Consider the following 21,812-nt stretch of genomic DNA (forward strand, 5'->3'; position numbering starts at 1 on the left):
GACCAACGTCACAGAGTTGCCCTCTGGCCTCCACACCTACTCTCCCCCTTCCACTAGTAAAATTAAAAAAAAAAATTCTTCCTAACCCCACATTGCTATCAGTCTGTGTACCCATTGCCACACAGGTGTGAATTTTCATATGGGTCACTGCTTATGTACCATCTGCTCTCTCCTGGTGACTTCCGGTTCCTCTGTTCTAAAATCTTTACTTGGGGTCATTGGATGCTCAAATAATTCACCTGCACTTAAAGCTTGGTGGGGGGTTTGGATCCCATTGCTTCCTAGCTGTGTGACTGTGAGAAAACTTGCCAAGAGACCTTAGCTTGCCCATCTGTAAAGGGAGCCGTGTCTTTCTTGCACCAGTAACAGTAAGCAGTATCTGTATTCTGTGTTCGTAGAAGCTAAACAGAAGAGGGAACTCAAGTGTCCATTGGTGGTTGAATTGATAAACAAAATATGGTTCATACATGCATGCGAACATGTATACACACACACCATGGGATGGGACAAAAGGAAGGACATTCTAGCCTATGTTGCAGCATGGATAGATCTGAGGACATTATGCCATGTGAAATAAGCCAGCCACAAAATATACACACATTTTTGTGCATATGATTACCACTGTTTTGGTGCAGTCAAAATAGTAATATTTAATCAAATATATTTGCACTTCTTACAGTTCTCCACCTTTGTAGAAATGGAAGAGTAAATCTTGTGGGCATTTATGTATCTTTCCATTACTGGGGGTTACACTCATGAGTTGGACTTCCTGGCTCACCTCATCGAGGCATGTGAACATCTTCCCGGCTCTTTACACAAACGCAAGTGACCTTTCTAAAACAGCTTAGCCATCTTTGCCCTGTCATGGGTCAACTGAAGCGGGCTTCACTGTTTCTTCAGCATCGTCGCACACTTTCCAGAGGTCATAAATAATAGACGGCGCACTATTGTTACACTGTGCATTTATTGGCTTTCATTCAATCGCTGAAAATGTTGCACATGTCATGTCTTAAAGTGCAATCGTTGCCTCCTATGTGAAGCACCTGCTTGCATATCTGGCTTACATATGTCTTGTCGGGTTTCAATGCTTTTTTTATACCAAAGTATCTATCAGGTTTACAACATATCATTACCACTTTTAACATTCAGAGGGCCTAAATGCTTTGTGTATGTGTGTGCATGTGTGTGTGTGTGTGTGTGTATAAGATGTATTCATGTGGGTATGTGCACATATATGTGTGTGTGGTGGTCAGGGGTCAGCATCAGGTTTTTTCCTCCATCACTCTTCACATTATTTTCTGAGGCAGGGTCTCTCCTGAGTCTGAATCTTATTGATTTGGGTAGGCTAATTGGCCAACAGGTTCTAGGGAGCCACCTGTCTGTACAACAAACACCCCAGATTTGTTACAGAGAAGAACCACTGTGCCAAGCTTCTTTATATGGGTGCTTGAGTTCCAAACCAAAAACCCTTATGTTTGTGAGGCAGGCACCGTACCACTGAGCCCTTCCCACACCCTGGCCCCTTAATGCTTTTCATATTATCAAGTCACTGAATCACTGTAGTAGTTAAATCATTCATTTTGACATTTCAAATGATTAAATCAGATGTATAATAGACCAGACGTGTTTGCTATAATCACTGTTATTCATGCCGTATGGTCTAAGCTGCCCATGACCATTCCTTTTATATCTGTCAGCATAAAGTCTACTCAGGAGACTGGGAAAAGGTTCAGTGGTTTAAGTGCTTGCTGCAAGTGTGAGTCCACAGTTCAGATCCCTGAAACCTGTGTATATGATGGGTGTTGGCATGGTGTCTCACCTGTAATTCCAGTCCCTAAAGGTGGAGTCAGGGATCCCCAGTGAAGGCTGACTAGCCACGCTGACATTGGTCATCTCTGGGTTTGACTGTGAGATCCTGCCTCAGCGAACAAGGCAGAAGAGGGACCAGATGATTCCAGACATCATCCTCAGGCCTCAGCATGCACAGATACCCATGTGGGTGCTCCTCCACATCTGTACCCACACGTATGAAGACACACGGGCCACATGCACACAGAAAATGGAGAAAACAATAAACAAATAAATAATCTGCTTAGCTACTAAATTTTATAACTATGGTATCTGAATAAAATTGTCTGGATTAACTAATTAGTAATAAATTTTAATATATTAACTACTAGTAGCTCATTGTAAAAAGAACACAAACAACATTAAAGAAAAAACTAAATTGGTAGGTTAACATGAAATTCAGTGTTTAGTGATAAGGAACCCACTCCAGCTGAAGCAGAGCCCTCTCCTCCAGCTATGAATGCTGTGGACTAAAAAGACCATAATAGCGAGTGAGACCGGCCGTCATGCTGCTCATGGGGAAGGAAAATGTGGTCAGCTTTACTGAGGAGGAGTTTGGCACTGGGCACCAAGAAATCTTTCAATATTTATAAGCGTTGATCCAGAAATTCCAGTTATTCAACTGTGACTTGAGATGCCTCTGAAGTGTGGGAAAATATTTACATTTGTGGCTTGACATAGGATTCTGTGTAAATGCCCAGCCATAGGAAATGGGTGAGAAGGAATCGGACAGCCATCTGATGGAGTGTTATGTCGTGATTGTAAGTGCCATTCGCGCAAACCTTCATTGCAGTGGGCGATTTGATTTCCTCCTTGTTACTTCTCTTACATTCCTTACATCTTCTTGACTTAATATTATTCTTGAACATCACTCCTATAATAAAAAAAAATAAATTTACATATTAAAAAATTAGAGCGAACGAGAGACTTCATTCCTTTTCTGGGCTCAGGTTCCCCATGTTCACCTTGCTTGGTCTCCTTTGTCATAGTGAGTGGTCCCTGGATGCAGAGTTGGCAGGCACATGTGTTTAGGTTGTAGTGCCCATATTCATATGGGTGGATCTAACCTATGTGTATCATGGCTGTCTGCTTTGTAAAATGGAGTTTCTCTCTATTTTGCTCTCAGACAGAACTAAAGTGAGGAAGCTCACGTGCAAGTGAACCCTCTGACCTTCTGAGTCTTAAGTTCAGAGCTCCCCCCCCAGACGACCTCATAGTTGGTCATTTGCATGAAGGGCCATCAGAATTCAGTGTTAAGAATGGTCATGATTTATTACCAGAACAGTGCAGGGCTCCAGATCAGTCAGAGATGCAAAGCACAGAGTCTGGATGGGTTCCAGGGACGTCTGAACTTTCTTTAGCAGACCTGGGATAAGTTAGTCTCCAGCACGACAGTGCACAAGGCGTTGCTCAACAACGAAGCTCACCCGAGCCTTGGTGCCCCGGGATTTTATGCAAGTGCCGCCTTTCATATCAACATGATCAATGGAGTGATCACCCAGTGTGGTTGGAGTCAGCCTCCAGGTTAACTAGTATAGCATGCCAACCAAAGGCCTCATGGTCGTTCTTTCTGCATGGTCAGAACCGCCTTAAGACTATAGAGTAGAGTTCACCTCATTGTAAAGTCCATTGTGGACAGTCTCGTTTCTGTTGGATATCTTACAGTTTATCTCCCAGGCACCAAGGGCAAAGACCAGACCTCTCTTTGAACAAGGCCAAATTCTTTACAATACATAAGGAGACAGAAAAGAGACAGGGAGCAGGTTTGAATACAGAGATAGTGTTGTTTGGGGAGGCCCATTGTGCAGGCGTGTGAGACTGGACAATGGGAAGAACATGAACTTGACAGTTGTGAGAAGTATGCGGGCATGCATGTCCCTCCCATCCTGGAAGCTTCAGGGTTGCCCGTGAGAACAAACTCACTCGCCGGGCGGTGGTGGCGCACGCCTTTAATCCCAGCACTCGGAAGGCAGAGGCAGGTGGATCTCTGTGAGTTCGAGACCAGTCTGGTCTACAGAGCTAGTTCCAGGACAGGCTCCAAAACCACAGAGAAACCCTGTCTCGAAAAACCAAAAAAAAAAAAAAAAAAAAAAAAAAAAAAAAAACCTCACAGTGTACTCTGCAAAAGACATTTTCTAACGTTGATCTTTACCACAGAGAGACAGAGAGGAACTGGGCAGAGAAAACGTGAACCTTCTTGGTGCTTCTGTCTAACTCCACCCTCAGTGTTCAGAGCACAGCAGTTGTGTCTCACCACTAAACTAGTATATCTAATCGGGATGAGTTCTCAGTCTATTTCTGCAGGCTTTTCTCTCTGGAACTGTACTTTCAGCTGAGCCTGCCCCGCATAGCATAGGATGATGTAAAAAGAAATCAGCAAGTCCCTTTGGCCGAGTTTCCGGCCCTGAGTACTGGGTCAGACTGGTTCTAGACTTCATAAAAGTCAGATTAGAAAAGTGAAAATTCAGCTTGGGGACACGGCTCAGCAGTTAAGGCTTGTGCTTTACAAGTGTGAGGGCTGGAGTTCAAGTCCCCAAGTCCCCACGTAAAAGTCAGGGTGGGAGCAGCAGCTCGCCTGTAATTCCAGCAGCAGGGAGATTGGAGGCCCTCAGAGCAACAGCAAGGAGACTAGCCATATTGTGAACCTCTAGGTCTGACTGAGAAATGTGCCCCAGTGAATAAGGTAGAACAGTGACCAGGAATGATTCCCGATATCCTCCTGAAGTCTCCATATGCATGCCCACATACGTGTACCCACCGGGAATGATTCCCGACATCCACCTGAAGTCTCCATATGCATACCCACACACATGTACTGACACCTGAATAAATGCGGGGAGGAGAGAGGGAGAAAAATGAAAATGGAGTTTAGTTCTCATATGAAAGGATGCAGGAGAAGTCTTCATCCCAGGAACTCCAGGGAGATAACTGTGCCTTTATAACTGGGGACAGAGACTGGGGTGAGTCCAGCAGCTGAAATCCAATTACACTTGTGCCCTTCCATCAGAGAGAAGAGTTCAGCCTCCATCTGCGGGGTCTTTTGAGCACCAACAGCTTGCAATGACTTGATGTTATCAGTAAAATTGGGTTGTATGTTCTGTTTCTCTCCAGAAAAAACCGGCCATGCAGAAGTCGTCCGGGTTGTGTACGAGCCAGAGCGCGTCAGCTTTGAGGAACTGCTCAAGGTCTTCTGGGAGAATCACGACCCGACCCAAGGTAGAGTGATGAGTGAGCCAGTATTTAATTATCTTACTAATTACAGCTGGGATAATTAGTGTTTGAGCTGCATGGGAGAGATGAACCTTGAAATCACACAGGAGCTCAAGAATATGATTGCAGACATTTACTGACAGAACGGGGCGGGGGCACGCGGGGAGAAGAGGGGTGAGAGAATAAAGGCGCAGCCACAGTCAGCGCCCCTCCCCCCTTTACAGCTGTCAGGGGTGGGAAAATTCCCACAGAGAAAGACGCCAGACAATGGAGATCCCTTCACCTTTGATTATTGCATTATCCTTCCTTAATGCAGCCTTTTGTCTAGAAAATTAAAGTGTCTTTCTAGTAACCGCAAAGTTTTCCTGATTTATGGTCCCTTTGTTTTCTCGGGGTTTAGCCTTTCTCATCTTTTGACGTTATCAGGTTTGTTTTTTAAGAAACGTCTGTGGGTGATTACAGGGAGGAAAAAAATGAGTATAAAGGTGAAAGAACAGTATTCAGTAGCCTACAAAGCTTGGGTTATTCAAACATTTCGTTTGTCCTCCTCGCAATCTGTTGTGTGGGAATATTAATGTATTTTGACTACAAACAGTATCTGTTGACCAGAAACATTATTTGATACGCTCGCACACAGAAAGTCCCTCACTGGCTAACACTGTGGTAATAGCCCTAGTGAAGGATTTCTCCACTCCATGCTAGCCACCTTACCAGGGGTGGCTTCGATGGTGCCACGCTTGGGGATGATAAGGCTTCTGAATTGGGACCTTGTACAAGTACCCGTTGTCCAGACGCTGTCTACCCACAGAAATGATTTTCCCTTTGGGATTTTCTGCGATGGGTTTGAGGAGTAGACATTTCCTTCCCAGATATATTTGTGCTTGTGGTACAATCTTAACATGGGCCCATCAGAGCAAGTTGGAAGGTTTTAAGTGCTGTGTGATGTATTGAGTGTGTCCCTCAACATGCCCCACTAGAACTCGCCACTGCTAGGGTCATTTTCCAAAGGTCAAAGATCAGAGTGAAGGCAAGCACAGCAGAGTAAGAGTCATAGTGGGACCAGGTAAGTTCACCAGCTAGATGATGGCTAAGATCTGGATAGAGCTATAATGACAACATTTGGTTTTCTCTGGTGGCGGGTCCTTGGTGGAAGAGACCTCAGATGTGGGGCAGTCGGCCAAGGCCTGCAGGGACAAGAACACTGCTATCAGAAGGCTTGCTGTCACCATAGTTTGGATCACTGGGCTTCCCTAGCACACGAGGAGGGCTATCCTGACAGTGTGGACAGTAAGATCTGACTGGTACATGTATCTAAGAGCGCATGCTAGTAAGTCTCCCATCAGATGAGGCAGATACTCAGCCATGTGTTTGGTAATGCCGAGAGTCAAGAGAGAATGCTGGGAGCTTCTAAACTGTCCAAGAGACCTGCATCAGGAATCCAGACAGCCTGAGGCCAAGGTCTCTGAAGGTTGGGTTTGTAGCCTGTCACTTGCCTGGCTTTTACAATGTTGTGTCCCTGTGGGACTCCTGAGGGGCTCCTCGCTTCAGCAGCATCCCAGACAAGGCCAGTGTATCCCTGACTTTTCTATCTTTGCCCCCTTTAATATCTTTCCCATTCCATCGTGTCTTTATCAGCACAGTATGTTGAGAGGGGATGGCCCTTGAATGTCTGGGAGACGCTTCCCTGATGAAGGCCCTTGAAGATTACCTAATCCCTTCCACACTTACATTGCATTTGCCTCAACAGTCCTCGCTCAATCTCCTCCACTAGGTTGTGTTTGTTTGTGGCCTGTGTGACTCTATTAGTGACATAATGAAGCATGAATGCCTGGGTGGCTTTAAAAGCAGGCATTTAGTTCCTCAAAGTTCTGGAGGCTCTTCACCCTGCAAGTTCAAGGCTGTAGGCCCATATTTTGGTTTGGCACAAGAGCCATTAGCACAGTCTGAGCTGATCACGTAACTCTGCAGACAAACTGTCTCTGTTTAACAATAGCCAGGATGTGCTGCTCCTAGTTTCTTTTGTTAGAATGTGGATTACCTGAGAAGAGATGTTGACTAAAGCTGATGACTTAAGAGTTTTAGAGGTTCAGTGCTTCCTCCCTTTGTAATTTGGAGAATGTCTTATAGAGATGCTAATTCATGGCCTACCTGACTGCTAGCATACAGGTAGATGCGGACTTGAGCCCAGGCACCTGGTTGCCTAGGAGACAGCCTAATGTGTTCCCCCCCCCCCCCCCCCCCCCCCGCTCAATTGATCTGGATATATAAGATGTTTGGAGAATAAAGGGATCTGGCTTTTTCCATGATGACCATGTAAGCTGTGTCAGTTTTATTCCTCGCAACTCCGTTCCAGCCGGGTTAGGAAATCTGTGTTGGACCCACAGGGCTCCGACATAATGGCGCCCAACGTGGGGAACCACTGAACCCCGAGATTAAAGACAACGTGGTGCTGACCACTGAACCCCGAGATTAAAGACAACATGGTGCTGACCACTGAACACCGAGACGAATGCCGGAGAAAGAAGTACGAAAAAGAAAGTGGTGCTGACCGCCAAACTCCATGATCCCGGAGAAGGGACAACACAAGAGAGACGGTGAATGCTGATCACTGGATCCCAGAGGGAAACCTGACAAAGGATGGAGGAGAACTGCGAGGCTGATCAGGCTCCCTAAAAAGTAATAAAGAGGTGACCAGACGTGAAAAACCTACAAGAGAAAAAAATCGGTGGATGCATGAGTTGTGAGCGCTCAGAAATAGAGATGTAGACTAGAGAAAGAAATGTAAAATAGCGGGACAAAATTTAAATCAGGTGTAAAAATTTGTAAATAAATTAGATATGGGATAAGGAAAAAGTATTCGGGCATATATGTTGGCAATTTAATTTAGAGTGGAGCAGAACAATGACAGAGTTATTGAGAATCTGTAAGTGTGATAGACGCAAAATTACAGCTTTTATTGCCTGCTAAATAAGTAAAAAAGGTAAAAAAAAAAAAAACTTGGCCCAAGAATCACCAAGTTACTGCTGAGATTGAGGTGCCACGTGTACACAGTAACCAATTAATCTGACCCACCTGCAGGTAAAAGGCAAACAAGAACAAGAGTAAGTTTAAAAAGCAAATTTAACCTCACACAGTCTATAAAACAGAGGAGAGGATTTAAAAATTCTCCTAATTTTATGATTTACAAATTAAAATAAAAAATAAAAATCTGCCTGCCAGAGCTCAGAAACACAGTCTAACAAAGTGAGCCTGTGTCCTACCCCCTGCCATGCAGCGCAGCTTCAAAAAAAAAAAAAAGCCAAAAAAAAAGACAGGTTTAAATTAAGGTAGCCTCTGAGATAAGCAGGTTAAAATGTTTCTTTTTCATTTCACAATTTTGTCTTTTTGTCAAAAGTCTGTTGTTTGTAGGCAAATGAATTCGTATTCAAGGTGGATTGATTCCAGTACTGTGGCTCTGTAGTAAAGTTTAAAGTCAAAGATTGTAATATATTCAAAAGTTCCTTGATTGTACAGGATTTTAAGATTGTTTAGGCTATCCTGAGTTTTTGTCTTTTCTCATAAAGTTGAGGATTGTTTTTTCGGAGTCTAAAAAATTTTGTTATAAGTTTAATGGACATTTGCATTAAATCTATGGATTGCTTTCAGTAAGATTGTCAATTTTGCTACGTTGGTGCTGTTTTTACAAAAAATAGGAGATCTTTACATTTTCTAATGGCTTAAATTTATTAAAAGGTTTAAAGTTCTTATACAGGTTTTTCAATTTGTGTGATTAGAGTTACTCAAAGATTTGTGGTATTTGTGGCTATCTTATTTACATGGTTGAGCACGTGTCCTTATGATATGGTTAAGCATCTTTGTATATAGGCCCAGAGGAGATATAGCTGACTTTTAAAGTGGTTTGTTACCTAATTTTCTAAAAATTCAACAACAATGGAGGAGTTTCTCTTAAGTATAAGTTGTAAGCAATGTTTTTAATCTTGGTCATGTTACAGAGATAAGATGGAGTCTCAGAGTTGTTTAGATTTGCATTTCTCTAATGGTTAAGGATGTTGTATTTGAACATTTTTTTCAATGTCTTTCAGTCATTCTAAGTTCATCTATTAAGAGTTTTCAGTTTAGGTCTGTTGCATATATTTTTAGTGGATTAATTGTTCTTTTGGTGACTAATTTCCTTAGTCCTGTATATGTTTTTAAAATGGATTAGTGATTAGTGAAGATATCTTCCAGTTGTATAGGCTATTATGTCATGTTGATTAAGTCCTTTGCTATATAAAAGCTTCTCAGTTCAAGAGATCTTATTGTTTCTCTCAATTATTATGCCACTGAGACTGTGTTAGAGTTGTACCAATACATTCAAGTGTTAATTCTAAAATTTTTCTTCTAAGAGGTTAAGTATTGTTGATTTTATGTTGGTTTTATAAAAAAAAAAAAAAGACAGGAGAAGATGGATTTGGTTCGTCTGATGAATTTTGGGTACAGACCATAGGTCCTCAGAGACCAGAATTTACTTTGTTTATAAATGAAAAAAGGGGTCAGCAGGTCTTATTTCTGCAGAGGCCTCTCTCCTTGGTGTGTGGATGGCCCTCACCCTCTGCCCATTCTCTGGTTAGACTGTCAAATTTCTATGCGTTCAATCACAGAAATTCTAACTCATCCATTTGTCCAATTTCATCACTATGCTTACCATATTAGGAACTGTTGGCTCTACCCATTTGACTTTTAAATCAGAGGTCCTAGTCATTTGGTTAATAGTCTCACTGTCAATTAAGATATGAAAGGGAGGGTCACTAAAGTGCTTCTTCAAGACTTGGTGGCTTGATTAGAGGTTTTCTCAGTAATTCAGAATCAGTATCTAGGCTTTGGGATCTGTGGCTGGAAACCATGTGGGACTCTCTTGTCACCATCTCAATTGCTGTGGAAGCAACTGTCCATTCAGGACCTGTGTGTCCTCTGTCAGCCATGCCTTTCAGCGATGCTGAATTGCAAGTGGTCCAAATAGGTAGGAAGACCCAGCCCCCAAAACAGAGGGACGTGTTTCTCGTAAGAAAATCGTCAGAACCCAGTGGACAAAGATCATAGGAGCACTCAGGCAAGTGTCTGTAAGACTGCACACCAGAAAAGAAGAAGCCAAAACACAAATTCAGAAGGACCCTGGACCATATTCCCAGAGACCCCCCTGAAGCGTCAAAACTTGTGGTCGTGTGTAGTTTTTCCAAAGGTCAGATTTGAAGTCCATTGCCTGAAGGGTAGGCAGCTGGAAAGAGAGAGTTATCCTGGCAATGAACTTGGCCTCCCATCCTCATCTCGTTCCCCGGGGAAACGGCTGTGCAAAGAGAGCTGCTCTGGGTGCGAGTGAGGGAAGTGAAGGCATGGAAGGTACCTCGTGCAGAATGGGAACTCTCAGCAAAGAGCAGTATGTGGGTGTGGGCAATTATGAGCTGTGAAGCAAGAGCCCCCTCAAGTTTCTTTTCCAGAAACAAGAATAAGCAATTCCTAAAGTCACCCAGGGAATGTTCCAGCCTGCATGAGAACTGCTTATTGGCAAAGAGATTGACAATGTTGAAGAAGTTGAGAACGACTACCTGGCCTTCGATGCGAAGATACACCCAGAAAGCATGCACATCTCCCCAAAAACACGACTCCAGAGACACAGATCATAAATAGCGTCTTGGAAAATTTTAGAGCCTTCTTGATACAGTTGTTAAGGGTCTAAATGGGCCACTCACAGTTTTGGATTAGAGTTTAATGTGTTTGTAGCAAAAGTAGAACCCTTGGATGATATTCACAAGTGTGGGGATCTTTGCTAATGTCAAGGGTCCTCAGTCACAGAAGCAGCAGTAATTAAAGCTTAAAATCTCTTAGCCAGTAAGTCAGATCCTTGGGACTGAGAAGAAACAGAAGCCCTATGTGTTCTTCTGTGCTTCAAGGAAACGAGGTAGAACAGAACCCAGACATGGCTACCACTCAGAAGAGAACAAAGCTGGCAAGAAATGGAAGATTCTGGTATTTTAGATAGTGTTTGGGAGCTGGGGAGATAATAGTAAAGTTCTTGCCATACATACACGAAGTCAAGAGCTGGGAGAGTCCAGAGCCTGGGTCAAAAGCCTGATAGGATGTCACCTGCCTGTAATTCCAGAGCTGGGGAAGTAGAGACAGAAAGGGGGTCACTGGCTTGTCAACCTAACTGAATTGATGTGTTCCTGGTTCAATGAGAAACCCTGACTCAAAAAATGAAGTGCACAGTGACAAAGGAGGACAACTGGCTTCAACCTCTGGCTTGCCTGTGCAGACACACACACACACACACACACACACACACACACATTACAGATGAGGCCAGAGACCTGTCCTTCCACAGCCACTGTGAGAGCCAGTCCCAAGAGATTGTCACTCAGTGGTTCAGCTTCAAATGGAGTAACTGACCAGATAACCTTGCGTACTTTTGCCTGGGGGGAAGAGACTCTTTCACCTCATCTACCACTTACCACAAAACCTGTATCCATATCTTCAAGTTTAGGCCAATGAATCCTGCGTTTGCTTTCTGTCTTTACCCACAGGGCAGATATCACTATAAATTTCTAAGTATGGAGTGGAGTGTACCCACTTATGACCACTAACTTGGTTGACCCCTAACTGCTGAGACTCCCTAAGGAACGTGGAAGAGACTAGGATTGAAGAGGTTCTCGTTCTGATCACAGTTTAGACCTCTCCAGCCTTGAGATGTTGTTCAGGACACCCAATTCTCTCTTTCTTATCTGTTAAAGATATGGCCTAGCCTCCTGGAGTGTCTGGCATAAGGGTTAAATAGATTAGCATGAAAACCTCAAGGTACCAAGATCTTTCTCAAAACCATTGAATTTCACCAGAGTTTGAAGTTTGTGTTTATATCTGCATTGCCCTCATCTGCTAGAAGTTGAATTTTTTATTCACACAGATTCTCTTGCCACTCATCTGACTGGGAAGAGTTCAGAATTGCTGATGTTTTGGTTCCATGATATTGTTGATGCAGACAGCGGCAGCAAACTGACGAACCTCACTCACAGGTTCCTGAATTTTGCTGCTGAGATGGGAGTGAAAAGATCTGGGTCAGGTCCTAGCCTCTCATGCCTAGTCTATCTCCTTACACCCAGTGTGTACACAGTTCAGTATTCGCATTCCTGCCTAGTGCACAGAGTACAGACCACGGACCTTGGGCCAAGCCACGATCTACAGCACCTAGATTTTAGCTCATAAACCTGACTTCGCAGTCACAAACTATTTCATCTCTTCTGCCTGGGGCCAGGGACCTCCACAGTTATTAAGGACCTTTTAGGGGCTAGCCTCAGCGATGAGTGTTTTATATTTTTGACCTCACTTCATCTCGTCTGTAATCCTCATTTAATGGGAAAGGAGAGGCAAGGTTTCTAAGGCCTCAGAGGTTTGCCCAGTGTGGGTGGGCCCCATGATTGCTGGAGCTCAGTCTGTTTTCTTTCCCTAGCACCAGAGGGGCGCAAACCTCCTGCACAGAAGTGCCTGGTCCTATTGTGAATGTGCTGATGGGTCCCTTTTGGTACCAGTTCTGGTTTGAATGTCCTTTTTCTTTTTGAAGTGGGTGCAATACATTCTACTGCTATGGGTTTAATTCTACTCTCTAGTGAGAGCCACATATCTAACCATCACAAGCCTCTGGGGAATGGGAATGCCCACCTCTAGGATGCATCTCATGACCACTAGGCCAGGCCAGGCCAGCCCGCTGTGACATTGCAGGTCTCATGGTAGCTCTAAGCCAAGAACAACTTCTCGGTAATCCTTTGAGAGCCACGGCCTGTTCACAGCAGCCATTGGCCCAATATCTATTTCTCCACTTGGATAGCGTTATAATTTTAGCTGGGTGTACACCTATTAATGAAGATTATACTTTGGGGCTGGAGAGATGGCTCAGCAATTAAGAGCACCTGTGTTCTTGCAGAGAACCCAGGTCCAATTCCCAGCATGGACATGGTGGCCCACAAGTGTCCATAACTCCGGCTCCAGGGTATCCAGTGCCCTCTTCTGACCTAAGCAGGCTCCAGACATGCACCTGGTATACAAGCATAAGTCGTACACAGAAAAATGAAATAAATCTTTAAAAAGACTCAAACTTTCATATTCCTTCGAGTGAAGTATGGCATGTATTGGAAGGTTGACTACTGAGGCATTAGTGGGTATATCAGGGTCAAGTTCCAGGCTCCTCTGGTGCCCATTTAGGAAGGATGTTTAGTATCTCAGCATCACTTTCTCTTCCTCCTCTTCATCCTTCTCCCTGTGTGGGTGCAATGGAGCACCACATTGTTTCTGTCCTCTTCCCTCTTCTTCCTCCCTCAAGCATCCAGTAGGGAGCCATCGTGGGCCACAGGGATGGCTGAGCGGATGGACAGTCATATCAAGTCACCAGCCCAGTCTGAGCTTTCCAGGCAAGAACTGACTTGATTGACCTACTGCTACTTTGGTTCACATTGGGCCTCCTTCCGTTCTCTTCTCCAGTAGCCTGTCCCGTATTCTCGCTAGCACAGCTCTAACAATGAACTGATAGTGAGCTCCTGTCACTCCTCCAAAATTTTAATTAAGATGCTCTGTGATAAAACATCACCGTGTGAGTGAGGATTCAGGGTGGTGATGCCATCTGTAGCTTTGACCCTGGCCCAGCCAGGTACCAGCCATGTGGACATACATTATTGCTCTCTTTTTCCTTGACCACACTCAAGAATCCTTCCTGGTCCATTCTGCTGTTATGAGGGAAATGAAGTTCCCTTTTTATTGGTTCTTAATCTTGTTAATAGAAGAATTCAAAAGCAGACTCAGAAGAAAGTTTGAGGACTATCTCAGTGTGTGAAAGGAAACCAAATGACAAGCAAGCTGTAAGTCCCAGTAGCTATCAGGGAGAGATGGAAAAGAAGAGAAACTGTAACAAGCTTTCTTGTGGATTTTCTTTTGGGACTGCCAGGCAATAACAACAACAACAACAACAACAACAACAACAACAACAACAACAACAACAACAACTGTTATTAGTTATAAAAACGTAGGCTTTAGCTTAGGCTTGTTTCCAACTAGCTCTTTGAACTTAAAGTAACCTGCTTTTATTAGTCTACCTTCTGTCACAAGGCTTTTTACCCTCTCGCTCATTCTGTATATCCAACTTCCTCTGTGTTTCACTGGCATCTCCCTGCCTCTCTGCTTCCCAAAGTTCCTCTCTCTCCCTGAAAATCTCTCCTTTTCATTCAGCTTTTTATTAAACCCATCACAACAGCACATATTCACAGAGTATAAACGGATATCCTGCAGTAAGAAGGCCATGTGTTTGGAGACTTCAGCAGTGGATGTCAGTAAGTGGCTGCAGTAGGAATAGAAACCCAGTCAGGAAGCCCATACTTGGACTTTAGACCAGTGTCACAAAATCAAACAAAAAAGAAAGAAAAGTGAAAATGAAAAGAAAGAGAATGAAAGAAAGAGGAAGGGAGGAAGGAAAGAAGGGAGGGAGGGGGAGGGAGGGAGAGAGGGAGAGAGAGGGGGGGAGAAAAAAAGAGGAAGAAAAGAACAAAAGAAAAAAGTAGAAGGAAATAGTTACACTTTTGAGTTAGAATCAGAAGACAGGCTCAGCACTGCTGCATGGATGATGCTCTGCAAGCAACTGCATAAGGGGAAGGGCTTCTGGGAAATGCAACATGTTATCTCATTAAGGGCATAATTATTCCTCCCATCTCCTTAACATATCTTCATGGTGAATCAGCCTTCCTGAGCGGTGTTATGGCCAGCTGATTGACAGGTCCAGTTGGATTAACCCTTAAGAAGGCGACAATAATATGTGACATTCTAACCTGTGGAGCATGTCACAATGGCACGTCATGCAGATTCAGAGGTAGAACTCTCATTCCATTCTTTTGACTTGGAAGAAGTAACTGTTACTTAATGGGCTTCAATAGAGCCCTTGGGATATCATAATAGGTATATTAGTGTATTACTTGTGAGCTGTTATTTATAGATAATTTACATTGGTATAGATTCTTGTATATTGATACAAATTCAAATTATATTTGTTATATTGAATATGCTCCTATTTCTGTTTACAATATTTGTGCACCTATGCAAAGTTATTTTGTCATATTGTATGCATGCATGTTTCTACCTCTACTTAAGACATTTTGCATATTGATGCAATTTTACAATATGTTTATCATATTGCACTATACATTTCTATCTCTAATCAAGATACTTATATATATATATATATATATTGTTTATACATTGAGGTCATTGTCCTTATTTGCATCACATTTGTTTAAAAATTTTTTTTAACATTATAACAATATAGCTTAGTATTTAAGCTATAAGTATTAAGAATTATAGGTCAATAGTCATCCATGTTTGTCATACCTATAGTTAAACTAGTAAGGTTCTTTAGATGCATAGAGACTGTATTCTGCATAGATAGGTAATCTTCAAACACTTTAAAGAACTGTAGAATATGGCATTTAAATAACTTAGGACTCTGTTGACATCAGACTTGATTGCACCTGGCAGCACCAATCTGTTCCCAAGAGAATGTTGAGTACCAAAGAAACTCCACTTGGAGCTTGTTTTCTTCTTGGCAAAACTGGCCTTTGGGCAAAGAACTGCCATTACCTCAACTACTGAGAAAATACGTGTTTTCCAAACTGGACAAGCAGGATACAAGCAAAAGGACTGATAAACCTTGCCAAGACAGGGTAAGACGGTTTTTCAAGTTTTCCTGCCTCTGAAATGGTCTCTCAGATACTCTAGGCCTTAACCAAGGTTGGTTGCCCCAACATTGCGAATGAGAATTTGGGTGATTTCCCAGGTAGCCAGTTGTCTCTGTCATTTCTTGAACCTTTGGAAGTTACTTGATTGCACTTCCTGTTTACTCGGGTAATATTTCCCTTCTCAGGTCTTTGATGGGGTTGAAGACTAGAATAGTCATAGTTATTTTTCTCTCATGAGCTAGCCAAGCCATTTTTAATATAAGACTTAGATGCTTTAGCGTAGGGTAACTATTAAAACATTTATCATATGTTTCTTGTTTGATGTTGTTCATTCTGGTTGTAATTCTAATTTTTATGTATGTCTTTGCCTCTTTTTCCCTGGACAATACTTGATATTTGTTCTTGTTGTATATAGTTTTGTATTACGCTTAGAGCTCTCTTATTTAAACAAAAGGGGGAGGTGTTATGGGAACTTCTTCAGTCAATAGCCTTTAAGATACTGGCCCATTTTGGACATGGTCTCATGTATTATAAGTGCAGACAAAAAGTGTACACAGTCCTTGTTTCTGCTAGATTCGGTTCCAGTTCTCAGCACATGCAGCACCAGTGCTCAACCTGCCGCATGCAGTGGCTCATCTCTAGGTTGCCTGGAACTCCTAACACAGGATGAGAGCTGTGCAGATAGCTTAACTGCTGAGGGAATCCCGACAAAGGGGATGTGTGCATATGTTCTATGTTTTCATGTTTCCCCTGTTTCCTACACTCCACTGTCCATTCCAAGCCCACGTAGCCCACAGATGTAGATAGACCACAGTGGTTGCAGGCCCCACTGCCTGCAGAAGGGTTGGAACATGAGCCCTGTCTGACCTGCTCTTTCACAAAGTCCAGCATTTCCATCCTTACTTTGTTTATCTAGCCATACTTCTCCCTGGCTTCTGTTCCAATTACTCCTGGAAGCTTCCTAGTCTTTGTCTATATACTTTTAAAACTCTCAATCAACTCCTCCTCCTCACCCTTCCTGCCCCACCTCACATCTGACGTCAAGATTCTAGATCCCCTCTGGAACTATGGCTGGACCAGCTATCATCCATGCAGGGTTCCTTAGTTCATGAATAGGTCTGGAAGATCCTGAGGACTCAAGTGTATGTGTGTGTGTGTGTGTGTGTATGTGTGTGTGTGTATGTGTGTGTATGTGTGTGTGTGTTTGTATTAGGGGCACACAAATGTATTTGTGTGTGTGTGCACATACATCCATGTGGATGCAGGTAAACTTGTGGAGGCCAGAAGTCTATAACAAGTGTCCCGTCCATGGATTTCTAATTTATTTTTTGAGGTGGGGTCTCTCACTAAACCCAGTATTCACCGTTTAGCTGGCCTGGCTGACCAGGGAGTTCTGGGACTCTACCTATCTCAGCCTCCACCCCCAACACAAGGCTTACAGACATGCACCAGCACACCATCTCTCCAGACCTCCAAGGATGCCACCTCCCTAGACAGTTCCCTCTGGCCTGCATGTCCCCCTCACACATGCTCTCTCCACGAAACATCACTCTAGGCATTTTAGTGTGGCTGTCCCATAGCCTTTCTCCAGGTACTCCCCCTCTCCAGGAAGAGCAGCCAGGGTCTCCCCCATGTACCCTCCCATGCTGTCTACTGGGAAACATTAATTGCAGGGAGAAAAAAATCCCATTTTCCTCCTGTTTCCCATCAAGTGGGCAATTAAGTGCTGGTGTCCATATATTTGAACTTGCCAAATTAATATCTGAACTTTATTGTGCTGACCCTTTTAAGTTAGTGGGTTTTTTTAAAAAAAAAAATAAGTCACCAGTTTTGAAGGACTATCCTTTTTTTAGAGCATGTATAAGAAATCTATCATCTGCAAATAATTAGACAGTGGGAATTATATTGTATTGCTAATGAGCAGATGTGCATGCTTGTAGTGGGGGAACAGCTGCACACACACAAAATGCAAAAGTGGCTCAAACCCAGCATTATGAATTCTGCAAGGGCCTTCAGTCTTTTAAGAATTTCAGGGAACAGAGAAAAAGGGGACAAAGAACCTAGTATTTTTTCTTTATTAATTGTTCTCTTGAGTGTGCTTCCCCTGCACAGCATCGTCATACATGTGCACAATATCCCTGATGTTTGCACTCTCAAATGTCTCTTTCATAGCACGCTTGTATGGAACAGGCTGGCTCTGCCTTTTGGTGCTGTTCTGATCTGATAACTCTAAATGGATTGAAGGGTGCTTGGTGGGTACCATCTTTATGCTGGCCACGTGCTTGAAAGCTCATGTATGGAAAACCCCATTTGATGCTTAAAAGCATGCATGAAAGTTAGACCCATTCTGCAGATGGGCAGACTGCAGTTAAACAGACTGCCCCAGTGAGGCAAGAGGATTCGGCTGGCGCCTGCTAGTATATTGCCGTTATGTGACAAGGATGGAATTTGTCCTCCAGGGCTCAGTTCCAAGTCTGGTATTCCTCCTCTGGTAAGACACGTGACTCCACATTGTTAAGTGCTGCTTTCAGAGAGCAGGAGGCATGACCCAAGGTAACTGGAAACAGCTGCACACTTGCCAGTGGCTGTGGCTCCTGCGGCATCTGTTACAATTTCATACATGCTGTTAAGGATTAGCAAGAGGAAGATAATTGGGCTTTTGGAAACATTCAGAGGAATCGCACACGTTTTACATCATCATTTAGAATCTGAAAAATTTGCACTTCAGCAATAAAATATGAAGTCAGAAGAACTATTACACTTCATTTGATGTCCTAAATTAGGTAAGGGGAGGATCAGAGTTGATAGCATTAGCAGGAACTGGAGTTTCTCGGCTTCAGTAATGGCAGGCTGGGCCATTCAGTTCAGCTCACACACGGAAAACTACTGAAGGTGTTGGGTAACATATTTAAAACACACTGCAAACATGACAAGCCACAGCCAACAAGTTGAGAGGAATGACCAGATTAAGACGAAAGGAAACAGGAAGGGAGACAGCGGAAGAGGACTGGAGACACCCATATTCTGAGAGAGTTCTCTAACCCCATAAATGTGGGTTTGGGGGTCCTTACTAAGACATGGAAGGTATGAGCAGCTCAGGGCCCTTAACATGTTGGACACATATGAAGCGCCTGGAAGTGGCCCGACTTCTCAGTCATACACAGAACACACACAAGGCCAGATAAAGATGAACGTTGCTAAAGGGTGTAGAATCACATGGATTAAGATTCTCTTACCATTGCATCACTCTCCTAGAAATCAGTGGCAGTGAGTTATCCAGAAAAATCTTCTTATGTTAAGAAGAAAATTTAATTTCGAACTATCTTAACATTGTAGCTTACATGGGAAATGTCCCGCCCCACCTCCACTCCTGTTTGAACACTTGATCCCCAGCAGGTGGCTGTTTTGAGGCTGTGGAGCCTTTAGGAGGTGAGGACTAGCAGGAGGAGTGACTCACCATGGGGCGGGCTTCAGGCTTCTGGTGTGATCTTGCTTCTTGTCCTGTCTTTCCTGATCTACAATGAGGTAAGCAACAGATATGGAAAGTTCTGCCACCATGTCTTTCTCCACTTCGAGGGACTATGTCTCCTCAAACCACAAGCCAAAATAAATCCCCCTCCTAAAGTTGCTTCTTGTGCTGATGAGGAAAATCAGAAGCAAATTTAATTATTAAGGAAAAATCATGAATGGTTAGAAAATATTTTAATTAGGTACGATTCAGATACTATATATCCAAGTTCAGAGGGCATGAATAAACAGATTTTACACCCATCTGTGAGAAGAAAGATTATCCGTCTCAAAAACCAAGAAACCAACCATAAAATAATCTCAAAGAGTAGGAAAGAAAGAACCAAGATCATAAACCAATGACATGGAGCTCAAACGAGCAGCGGTGATGACCATGAGAGTCAGGGCTTTCCAAATGCGTGTGCTGGTGAAATGATAGTAGAGTCAGTCATTAAAAACAAAACAAAACAAGACAGAGATTTCCTAGTATGAAGGGGAAAAAATGAATCTCACTGCAGACACTGGAGATACTGCCGGACTTGGAGGACACCTAGAGCAATGAACTTGAGAAGAAAGTTACATTGAAAACAAACCCCTTAAAAAATAGAGCCCAATAGACCTATCCTCATTTCTTATCTGTCTTGTGGTTGTTATTATTTTTTATGCGGGGTTGTTGTTCGGGAGGGAGAGACGAGACACGCGGGGTTGGGGAAGGAGAGACAAGACACGCGGGGTTGGGGAAGGAGAGACGAGACACGCGGGGTCCCACGTGGGTAAACTTTAATGGGGGAGGGTAACATACAAGGAGCGGGAGTGAAGAGACGGAAGGGAAAAAGGGGGAGAGAGGGTTGGAACGCCCATTTTTAAAGGGCTCTGGGCATTTTGGGAGAAAATGTCCTGCGCGTGCGTGGTTTTTCATTGTACCACTGGGGTTTGTAGTCCACTTGGAGACTGTATTTTCTGCGCATGCGTGGCCTTGTCTCCAAAAGAACAGCAGTGGTGGCATGGGCACTGGAGAGATGCTCTCTCTGCCCATCAATGCCTGAGGTAGGTGGGAGAAATGGCCCTGGGGTCACAAGAGCAGGAGAGCTGTCCCTGCCCCCACACCCCACCAGCTCTGGAGAGCAGGCCCTGAACCGTACCTGGGCAACACAGTAGAGCCAACACTGTTGGTGGAGGTGTGGGGTAGTGAGCCCTGAAGTAGTGATCACCAGAGACCTAGCCCCACCCTTCATCTGCCATGTGACTACATAGGTTGTGGCGAGATGCCCTTCTGCTCCTCCCCATCAATGCCTGAGGCAGGTGGAACAGCTGGCCCTGTGGTCACAGGAGTGGGAGAGCTGCCCCTGACACCCACCAGCCGCAACACTCAGGAGAACAGGCGCGCGCCTCACCAGGGCAGCACAATAGAGCCAACCCTGTTAGCAGAGGTGTGGACAAGCCAGCTCCCAAGTGAGGACAGCTCTCTCATGTTTACAACTTCGGGGTTGGCTCCCCATACCTTTACTGCTTATTGTCAGAGGTGTGGGTGATCCAGCTCTGATGTCGCAAGCAAGGAAGAGCTGTTCCCATTACTCATCTGACATGTGGCGACACAGGCGGAGGAGAGATGTGTCCCCTCCCCCATTCAGGGCCTGATACTGGTAGAGGAGCTGGTCCTGGGGTCATAAGAGCAGGAGAGCTGCCCCTTCTCTTCACCAGCAGCACCACCAGTGACCCCTGCACCTTGCCTGGGCAACACGGTAGAGCCGCCCCTGATGGTGTAGGTGGGGGAGAGCTGACCCCGAAGGCATTGCTGTAAGGGTAAACTAGCTAGGGCAATGCTGGAGAGCTCCCCCTGGTGGTGAGGACAGGGGAGAGCTGGTGAGCCCCTGCAGTTGCCCAGGCCCAGAACCAGGGTTATGAGTTGGCCCACCCCAACACCCACCCCATCAATGCTCTATTAGAGCACATGAAGGGGATGGTCCTGCAGACCCAAAGCTGCAGGATCTCCACAATACAGGGCAACAACAGGATACCCAAGAGGAGTCTCAGTGAGGGCCCAGCATCAATAGGGTAGCAGAAACCAGAGGCCGAGAACCAGACCAATGACTCCTTGCAGTGAACACTTGCATATAAAGATGTATGGGCGACGGGGTTTACCGAATAACTCACTGTCTCACCACTGTAGCTTCCATGATGAGGTTTTTAATTTTCCTTTTTCTTCCTTTTAAAATTTGTTTTATTGGGGGGGGGGTGTTGCAAGGGCAGAGGCAGATATGAAGGAATTGCAAAATGAATGGGATCAAGATGCATGATCTGAAAGACACAAAGAATAAATAAAGAAAAAGTTTTAGTGACATGAACCCAACAAGGTGAAGTGAGCCCGGTATCACTAAAGAAATTAAATCTGTGATCCGGAGCTTCAGTGAGTTTTATCAACCTAAAAGAGAGAAATAATTGCTGTCTTAGATGTCTGTCTTCCCGGGGCTGAGGAAGAACAGAAGCCTGTTCCATGCCTCCACATAA

The 21,812-nt window shown here is 44.1% G+C and overlaps 1 protein-coding gene across 7 annotated transcripts in view; it reads left to right on the forward strand.

The window, feature by feature from the left end:
* Positions 1 to 21,812, forward strand: part of Msra (methionine sulfoxide reductase A) — a 321,992-nt gene that overhangs the window by 202,898 nt on the left and 97,282 nt on the right. For all 7 annotated transcript variants that reach the window (XM_057786124.1, XM_057786125.1, XM_057786127.1 and 4 more), the window contains exon 4: positions 4,960 to 5,064. In XM_057786124.1, the coding sequence (XP_057642107.1) occupies positions 4,960 to 5,064 (105 nt within the window). The remainder of the gene's footprint in view (positions 1 to 4,959; positions 5,065 to 21,812) is intronic.

Source organism: Chionomys nivalis, chromosome 12 (genome assembly GCF_950005125.1).
Source record: "Chionomys nivalis chromosome 12, mChiNiv1.1, whole genome shotgun sequence".
NCBI lineage: Eukaryota > Metazoa > Chordata > Mammalia > Rodentia > Cricetidae > Chionomys > Chionomys nivalis.